This window comes from Amblyomma americanum, chromosome 5, assembly GCF_052857255.1.
Source record: "Amblyomma americanum isolate KBUSLIRL-KWMA chromosome 5, ASM5285725v1, whole genome shotgun sequence".
Lineage (NCBI taxonomy): Eukaryota > Metazoa > Arthropoda > Arachnida > Ixodida > Ixodidae > Amblyomma > Amblyomma americanum.
In genome coordinates, this window is record NC_135501.1 from 140139432 (window position 1) to 140148991 (window position 9560).

The following is a 9560-nucleotide window of genomic DNA, read 5'->3' on the forward strand; positions in this document are numbered from 1 at the left end:
TCTCCAAGTCTGAGGAAAGTAACCCAAATGCAAAGTAGAATTAAAAATAGAGAGGAAAAACAGGAGATGAGCATTTAACAAAGCGCGAACAATACGAGGAGAGATTAGATCAGGGCCAGGAGAAGACGTCACAGCAATCGAATTGATTACAGCTTCAATCTCTGCAGCAGTGAAGGGTAAATCCTGAACTGAGCTATTGTAAGGCTGTGCTGTAATGTCACGAACGTGATTATGGTATGGAAGATCGTGGGAATAAGTATCTGTAGCGATGTGAGTACGAAGCAGCAACTTTACAGTTTCAGGAAGTGTTTCAGTATACGTGCCATCAGAGTTCAGAAGAGGAGGAATTACAGAAGGGCACCTGAGCTTGCGAAAAGCATGTTTGTATGGCTTGCCAAACAGGAATTTGCGCGTAGCAGTGGAGCAGATCTTTAAATAATTATCATGGGTGTTTCGAATATTATATCGATACGTTGCAAGAGCCCTATAATAAAGTGGAAAATTCTTAACTGAGGGTCTGAAATGTGCTGGAAACGGTGGCGAAGAGCGCGCACACGGGACTGCTCCATGCTCAAATCAGCCGTCCACCAAATGGAACCCTCGGGAAATTTGGGTTTTACCAAACGCAAGTTTTTGTTATATAGTGTCATAAAAGTGTCGTTAAATTTAGCAAGCACCTGATCAAGAGCGGACGCTGAATGGAACTGATGATTATAAAAATATTGAAACCAAGGCAGAGAAGATAACTGGTAAATTAAACGACCTGAGCTGGCTCTGGTGAGCCGCTTAAACAGAGACACAAGTTGGGAGGAGAACGAATATTTAATAAATCTGTGCTCGGAAAGTGATGCATCATCACTTACTTGCCAAGAATAGCCCTGTGTTAGCAAATTTGGTGACGCGAAGCTAAGGTCAATCCAACTTGAAGCATATGGAGTTTCGTAGGTTGGTAAAGAGTCTGGATTATTAAGAACGACCAGGGCATTGGAGGCCGCAAAAGCTTGAACATGAGTTCCTCTAATGTCAGTGATCTGTCCGCCCCATAAAACGTTTTTTGCGTTAAAATCTCCGCAAATGATTATTTTATCAGTGGGCGAAGTTTGTATACAAGTAGTAAGCAAAGCAAGAGCCGCTTCATTATCTGCACAAGGCGGGATGTATACACCAATAAAAAAATGCTCTGTCGGTGTGGAACATAAGATAGCAACAACTTCAGAAGAAATAAAAGTTGGAAAAATATCAAAAGTAGGATTATGAAGCAATATGACACACCTGGGTCCTGAGGAGCGCAGATTTTGTGAAAAGTAGAGGGAAGTCCTACAAATTCATTATTCGTGGAGATGTATGGGTCGCTCAAAGCGGTTACTGTAATATTGTTGGCCTGAATAAATTTAACCATCGGGGAAGTCGCAACGAGTGTGATCTAAATTAAATTGGAGAAACAAAATGTGACCGGGCAAGGGACGCTGGGTAACACGAGGACTAAGGCCATTAATGAGTGCGGGCGCGGATCCTATCCGCACGTTCACGCAAAAGGGAACAAGACACATGCCCCGCAGGATGACCGGACGGGAGACCAGCAGCCACGCAAGGGGCACACTTGCTTCTGAGGTCCTGGACACTGATCGGGCAAGCCGCCAAAGTGTGCGAACCCGCACAGCGGGCGCAGCAAGCCTTCGAAGGATCATTTTGCAGCTTACATGCCTTCAAAGCGTGGCCATATTGAGCACAGTAAGTGCAGAGTGGGACATGCAAATCTTCGCGGACCTCGGCAGAAGTTCATTCAATAGTTACGCGAAGTGCCGCACATAGACGAGCGAAGACAGGGGGGGTCAACCTCGAGTATATGCACAATTTGTCCAGATTTGTGGGCAAAAAATAACCTAACCTTGCAGGAGGATGGGTCGAGATGGTGGTTTGGGTTCCGGCGGTTATGTGTGATTACTAGATCCTGCGATGGCACGTCGGGGTCGACCCCGCGGCAAGGCGAATATGCGGATTCCTCTGCTGGGGACACGGACATTGATCAAAGTACAAGTGGCCTCGATCCTGCATATAGCGGCCTTGAGACGGTCCAGGTCCGCAGGGTCTTTGGAGGCAACCATGAGGGCACGACGAGAAGATTGGAGGGTAACAGATCCGATTCCCTCGACCTCGGGGTAGATGTTTGCCTTAATCAAAGCCGCCACCTCACAACCGACGTCCGCCGAGGCCACGACAGACGTTAGTAACAACTTATGCGGCAGTTGATCCGATTGGGAGCCTCCCCCAGGAGAAGCCCCTGGAGGACCAGAGGACACATCTAAGGCTGCATTTGCAGCATCATCCTGTAGCAGAACAGCCGGAGCACCACGCAGAGCGTCAGCAAAAGTACGGGGGACCAGTGCCTCCTGCCTCACATGGCGAAGTTCTGCCTCAGACACAGTGACTTTGGCAGACATCTCTGTGAGCTGTGTAATGAGAATATGCAGTTCGCGCTCTCGCGCATCCAAAGAGGTCCGGAGCGTCCGTGAATAGTTTGTCTCGGCAACCACACAAGCAAAGAAATGTGCTGTTTGGCGGTATAAGTCACAAACGAGAGGCAGAACACCGCGGGCTGCAGGACCTATCTTGTTCTCCTTGTACAAAATTGCAGTGACATTCTCCTCATGAACTTTCATGGCATCGGCATCCGTGCCCAACTCAAAGCGGGTGGTTTTCGGTGACTCCAGAACCACCAACGGCTTCAGCGAGACGGCACCCAAAGAGTGATAGGCAGGGTCGGGGTCCAAAGGCGTACGAGAAGGTGGAAGGTTGTCCGAGGACTGTTCCGAGACGATGACTGGATTCACTCCGCACGAGGAGGAGCCGCCCGGCTGTGACTGGCCATCTGAATTAGCCTGGTCGGCCATAGTCAAACTGGCAGCTGGTAGGCCAGCCGCCAGAGACCAAATCACGGCAAAACTTCGAAAATTGAGACACAGACTTCAAAGACGGGGGTCACTCGGAGGGTGCCTGAGGTCTTATTGCCAGGCCCCTCCGAAACAGGATGTGCTAGAAGGTCCTAACACTGCAAAAAGGTGAAATTAGCAGTAGTGAGATGAACCACCGCCTCAATGAGTATGAGGATAGGTCACGCAGAGACAATTTAGTATTCTTTGGACTTGAAGATGAAGCAAATGAGTCTTGTGTCCGACGGGGCATGGACCTCGTCAGGCAACCATGCCTTTAGTCTGTGCCACCCGCAGGACGATGTGATTTTCCTGCAAATAAAAACTGACTGACTAACTGACTGAAACCGAGAAAAAAGTACGATCTTTCTTAACAGATTCCCTCTCGTTGCAACTAAGTGATGTTCGCTTTGTGCCTAAAACGTCAATTTGCAGTTCTTAAAACTTGTACTTTGTTTCGTCTTTCTCGCCTGAATATTATCATCGACTTTCTTGATATCACGGTGGTGCTGTGAATTTTACTCCTTGTGGCAAAAAATATACAATACAACCAAACCTGAGCTTAATTGTAACTTACTGAGTCCGTTTGGATTGAGAAGGACCACTCTGTATTTGGTATAGATAATAGGATTGCTGTTTGTTTTGGTTGTATATTCAGGTCACCCAGTTCTGATGTTCCTGGCTTCCGCGTCGCTAGAGACCTTGCACTTGATGTCGTCTCTAAAAATATGTCTAGTTTTAATGAGGGATGTAACTATATATTTTGTTGACATTAATACCCACAACCACCAGCATACTAACTGCTTGTAGGGATACGGTCCTGATTCATAATTATTCGACGTTCAAAGTCTGCATTTCAATCAAATCCGCGTCCCTCATTGACCATCCTTTAACCAACCATCTCTATATCCTGACGCTGCGGAGCACCAGCCCACTCTACTTCACGTAAGCAAGGGAAGCAGGTTCCACTACAGCATCGCAGGCAGCGCGTATAGCGCTCGACGAGATAGCTGGGACGAAGAAGCCGGACGTAGCTGGATCGACGGTATCTTCGGAGACAGAAAACGCTTTGGTATTCCGCGGCGAGTCTTCGATGAGGGCAGACAGAAGACTAAGGCTTAATTATGTCCCGCCACTGCTGAAGCCTACAGTTACCCCGCACTGTTGTGAAACGTCAATACCCCAGGTAACGACGTGCGTGGAGCGAGGGGGCACCGCCAATTCAGTTCGGAACACGTGGCCATCGATCACTAAATTTACATAAGAAATACAAAGCGCAACCAGTGATTCGCCCCTACGCCACGAAATATGACAGCACTAGCTCAACCGAACATTATTTTACGACCAAGGCGGTTCTTGACATCTAAGCTCTTCAACGACGCCGTGGCACAAGTATCCACTAAAGCAATAACGCAAACAATGTCTACTAGCACTTCTACGCGGTTCTTGTTTACATAAAGACGAGCAAAGGAAGTGGCAATATCGACGACCTGACGACCGCACCTCCATCGGCCACACCCGCTAGTTTCCGGGTGGCGGGAAAGGGCGGCGGATAGAAGGCGATCGGCGGGAGTCGGGCTCCGGTCAGAGGCAGATGAGTCGTTCCGGTGTGGTGCGTAGCGGTACAAGCCCTGAGGAGGCGGTAAGATCGGGTCGTGAACGTCCGCATTGAAACCTGGCCGACGATTCGGCCTTGGGCTCTGACAGCGTGAAGTCTAGCCTAGGCGGCGGCAGAATATAGGTATGTGTCCGAGCATACCGCAGCGGTAAAACAGTGGTGGCTTGCGAGGACGCTCAGGGTAACAGTCGTCGTAGACACGATCGAAGCAGCCATCAAAGTCTACTGCGTTGCGGAGGAGGAGGTGCGCTGGAGTAGGAACGTGTGAGCAGAGCAGGCTCACGGGAGTCATTGCGAGGCCCACGGCAAGCGGTGTCATTCGTACAACTACAAAAAGAGGAGTGCTGGACCGGAGCTGCCTGCAGGGAATAGCTGTCATTTGGGGCTTCACAGCGGCGCACAAGATCTTGATGCCGAGAGAGTTGATCACGAACAATTTGTCGAAGCTAGTCGGGCAGGTTTGAGCGGCTCATGGGAATGCATGCTAGCAACAGTTGTGACATAGGCTACCAGACGAACTTGGGGGTAACGCGACGGAGCTTAAGCGCTTGAAATGTGCGGGAATGTTTGATGACATCCGTAGCAGAGTCGATGTTACTCCGCGATGCCTTTGAGTAGATGGCCAACTCGGTCTTCCTCGGACATCTGTGAATGAACCACCTTGCATGGCTTCAGCACTTGTTCAATGTACGTCGTGCACGTCTCAACAGGCGCTGGCGCTCACTGCAGCGAAGTCTGCTCAGCACATTTCCCTTTTGCAGAGGTATCAGTTGCGGATCTTTTCCACGAAGTGTTCCCAGCTCGTTAAGGATGCTTCGTGGTTCTCGAACCATGTCAAAGTGGCACCGTCCAAAAAGAAAACAGCATTGCCCACCTTAACGATGACTGCTCACCCAATGATAATTGGTGAGTCACTCGTGCATGTCTTCCCCACCCTTTCCAGGAAAGGTCCGCGCTGCCAAGTGGGTGGTGCCGCTGCTCGTGGCTGCCGTGAGTCTTCCTGTGTCATTCCGGCGATTCTTCGCCTCCAGCGATGTCGGGAAGGGTCTACCAGACTGTTGCGGATTTCATTACAGGGGTGAATCGACCTGATAGCGAGCTTCTTCCAGGCCTCTTCACCTCTTCGTCGTCGCTTGAGCGTTTGCGTGACAATATTGCCGCTAATATTTGCAATGTGTTCGTTTTTAAAATCTGCCGCCACATCACTTCATCGCTTTGTTTGCTACGCAAGACGCCACTAGATTTATCTCGATTGATCGCAGCCAGGCACAGCTGATTCTACGTTGTTCCGTAATGTTCTAGTAACTTTGCGCTCTTTATCTCGAAAGTTCTCTGTCAGCTTTAAATTGAGCACGGCCGACAGCGGCGGCCATTCTGTTCGACGACCGCCGAGCTGGCTTGCCGCTTCGCCGCTGCGAGTGATTCAGTCCATTTTTGGTGCAAGTCAGCCCAATAAACGGTTCTTTTAGAAGACCCTTTCGTTCGTCTTCATCGCTGCTTCGACTGCCGTCACCACTACGTGACATCTGGTGGAGGTGCTGGGTAGTCCTTACTGCAGCGGTGTAGGTCATGACGTGGGGTTCTGTTGCCGTCGGGGTGCCAAGTGTCTGTTGCACTTCTTCCCTAACCCCGTCCATCAGAGTCGCTGCTTGGGGCTATGGGGAGGATGGCAGTAATCGGCGTAGCTCCTCGCGGACGATTCTGCGGATAACTTCCCGCAAGCTGTCGCTGGTGGTGGCCGGCGTGTCCGAACGGATTGCACAGGCAGAGGAAGGGCGGTTGTACGGCCGATCTCGGATGTCGAGGGTCTTCTTAATCGTGCAGGCTTCTTTCATGAATTCCTCGAATTTTGTTGGCGGCTGGCGGACGAGGCTGCCAAAGAGTTGTTCTTTTACGCGGACTTTTCCAGGAAAGGTCCGCGCTGCCAAGTGGGTGGTGCCGCTGCTCGTGGCTGCCGTGAGTCTTCCTGTGTCATTCCGGCGATTCTTCGCCTCCAGCGATGTCGGGAAGGATCTACCACACTGTTGCGGATATCATTACAGGGGTGAATCGACCTGATGGCGAGCTTCTTCCAGGCCTCTTCACCTCTTCGTCGTCGCTTAGGCGTTTGTGTGACAATATTAAACGCGTGATTATAGTGCGCTTAAAATCCACGCAAAATCACTTTTATAATAAAAAAGCCATGCTTATTCTCTCGCGTTCTTTAAGTAAATCTGGGAAATTCGATTTTCCGAAACTTAGTCAAGTGCAATTCAGTCAAGAAAAACGCAGTAATCTAAACGTTTTGTGTTATTTAATAGTGAATGTAAGAAACTTTTTCACACGTGTGTATTCCTTGATGATTTCAAACTTCCATTTTATTTCAGGCTTGCAACTCCAATTTTAGAATACTTACAAATACCAATTTCTCAAAGACATCCTTGAGCCAATAAATATTAAGAACAACGTGCAAGTTTTTTGTCTGAGCATGCTCAAAGAGCCTTTCTTTTGTGCAATCCAGCTATTAGCGCTTTTCTTAGGTAGCTTCCACTGACAAATAAAAGTTGGCTATCGTGAATATTCAGAAGAAAAAGTTTTTACAAAAATAACATTCAAAGCCAATCGCACATGTAAATAGCAACATCGAAAACTTCTTTGCACTCGTCAATGCCTGAAGACTCATCCACCAATTAAAAAAGAATTAAGAATTTTACTGTCATTCAATATGAAATGGCAGGGGACGAGCGATGACAATCGCAGAAAGAAGTGAAAGTTAAAAAATAAAACTTTTTTCTCCTGTGTGCCTCATTTACCACCTCGTATGCTTTGGTCAGAACAATGCGATTTTACAGGTTCATCAATATAATAAAATGATAGTACTCGGCCTTAACATAATCCGCCGGATTCGGGATTCACTAGACCATCACAAGTGCTATTGGGTCATGATTGTCATCGACGACGGATATAAAAATGTTTATACCACATATTTCGCTTCATTTATTCGTTACGAGGCAAATGAATATGAAGGTTAAGAAATTTTAAATTCAGGAGGCTAAAATTGCATCCAAATCTAATTTTACTTACTGCGTCCCACCTCGAGGCGCCGACAAAGCTCCCTGATTTCCACTTCCAACCCCCACCTCACCGCACACACACAAAAAAATACAATTCGTTTACAGTAATGGGGCATGACGCGAACATCGGCAGGAAGGAGATTTTGTAATTAATCATAGCATTAGTGTGCTACTTGCCGCTTAAGTTCATGCAATTAGGTTGCAGTTGCGGTGGGGTTACTCTAAACCTTTATGCAATCAACAATACTGTGGCCCTACGCCATACAACAATTAAACTGGGATTCCAAGAATATCTTTTCTAGCTTAATATCAGACACAGAACGATGGGTTAAATCGCTTGCCTTGTGCTCGGCTTTTGCGGTGTGAAATGGTTATCCCACTTTGATTAATGCGAAATAACTAGTGCCAATGCGCTGTGTCACCAAGCTGACCCAAGCGCATTAAAAATAGTCATGTTCATGATTATTTAGTCGATTGTCACAATGCAGGTGTTTAAACATAATATCAGCTTACGTTCGACCGATTTTGAAAGAAAGCAAACGTAGTACTCACTCATATCAAGAATTGATGACGCTGAAAGTAAGAGCCCGGAGGTCAGGACTAGGAGAATCGCACAGCAGATTCCCGCCAGGATAAAGATGGTCGAGCGACCATCCGGACTGCAAATGCAGGAAAAATAAGATTGCAGATTGCAGGAGTGCATCTGCGTTTTCCTTAACGTGTAATTGGTAGCCCCGCTATGCGGTCATGGTTTTACGTGAGGCGGAGCAGCAAATCGGGTTAGCTGCTCGCACGGGAAAACACTTGCGGGACAGGTTGCCTACATAGTATCAGGCACAGAGGTGGGAGGGGGGTTCTGCTGACATTGAAATTTCTGTAAAAAGCTGCAGATTTCAGACACAGCCTGTGCAATATTGTGAACGAAAAAGGCCTCAATAAACGCAAAGCGCGTCATGCAACTTAATTTGCAACCTTCTGAGCAGGGTTTAATGCACCAAAGTTACTCATTTTAAGACATATGTTACGCACGTAAAAACAGTGGTACCACTCCGCCTTTTTTCTTCTTCAAACAACCCTAAACTCATTTCCTTGCTCCTGCATCTACAGTTGATATAGGAATGTTTGCATATTTGTTTAGAAAGAAGGAGCTTAGTCACATGGTGACAGTTCAATGAAAGGTATTGCTGTGAGTGATCTCTCAATTTTCTGGTGTTGTCTCGACCTTGTATTAGGACACGTCCCAGAGTGCCCGAAGTGGTACTTTTGGCCGAAAGTAGTATATGCTCGAGTATTTCTTGTACAAAAAACATCCAAGATAGGCAATTTCACACGCGCATCTTTCAATCTTGTTTCCTACTGTACCTGGCGCACAAACCTATTAGACGCTCGAAGACTGCTCTGAACTGCCCGCCTTTTTAGCAATATTGCAATATTTCGTCAACGCCTAAAGTTACCCACCCGCAGTAAAGGGCATACTAAAATATGCAATAAATATTAACACAGGGGACACAGTAGTGGCACGTACCTTGGCTTATTTTACGTTTTATGCAGTACAGAAGTTTGAAAAGTGGGCTATATTTTGGCTGCCTGTCATATTGAATATAGAAGCCAGGAAGTAAATGCTAGACGCTGCGCTGCTCAATGTACGGAATATGTTTGGTTGCTTTAAGGTAACAGGGCTACCTCAATACATACCAAGGTCGCGCCCGGAGACAGAGCTAGGGTGTATCGCCCTGTGTACGACCGCGCAATCTAAAGCCTAAAATGTCTACCTAAAACTAAGCCTTAGCATGCTTTTGATATTTTTCCTAAGCCTACATCTTTGCGACACTTCATGGACCACTCTTGCCGTTACTGAACAGTCATTGACGCGGGCACACGATTCTCTACAGGCCAAAAAAATTGTTCGGCTAGAAGAAATAAGGAATTGCAGCTTATCCACCGTTTTTGTTTATCTTC

At 47.4% G+C, this 9560-nt stretch overlaps 1 protein-coding gene across 1 annotated transcript in view; it reads right to left on the bottom strand.

Annotated features, from left to right (window-relative positions):
- The window catches only part of LOC144135085 (uncharacterized), a 942878-nt gene extending 934621 nt beyond the window's left edge, over positions 1-8257 (bottom strand). The window contains exon 1 of the mRNA XM_077667844.1: positions 8154-8257. Coding sequence (XP_077523970.1) covers positions 8154-8157 — 4 coding nt within the window. The 5' untranslated portion in view covers positions 8158-8257. The remainder of the gene's footprint in view (positions 1-8153) is intronic.
- Between the last annotated feature and the right edge of the window lie 1303 nt (positions 8258-9560).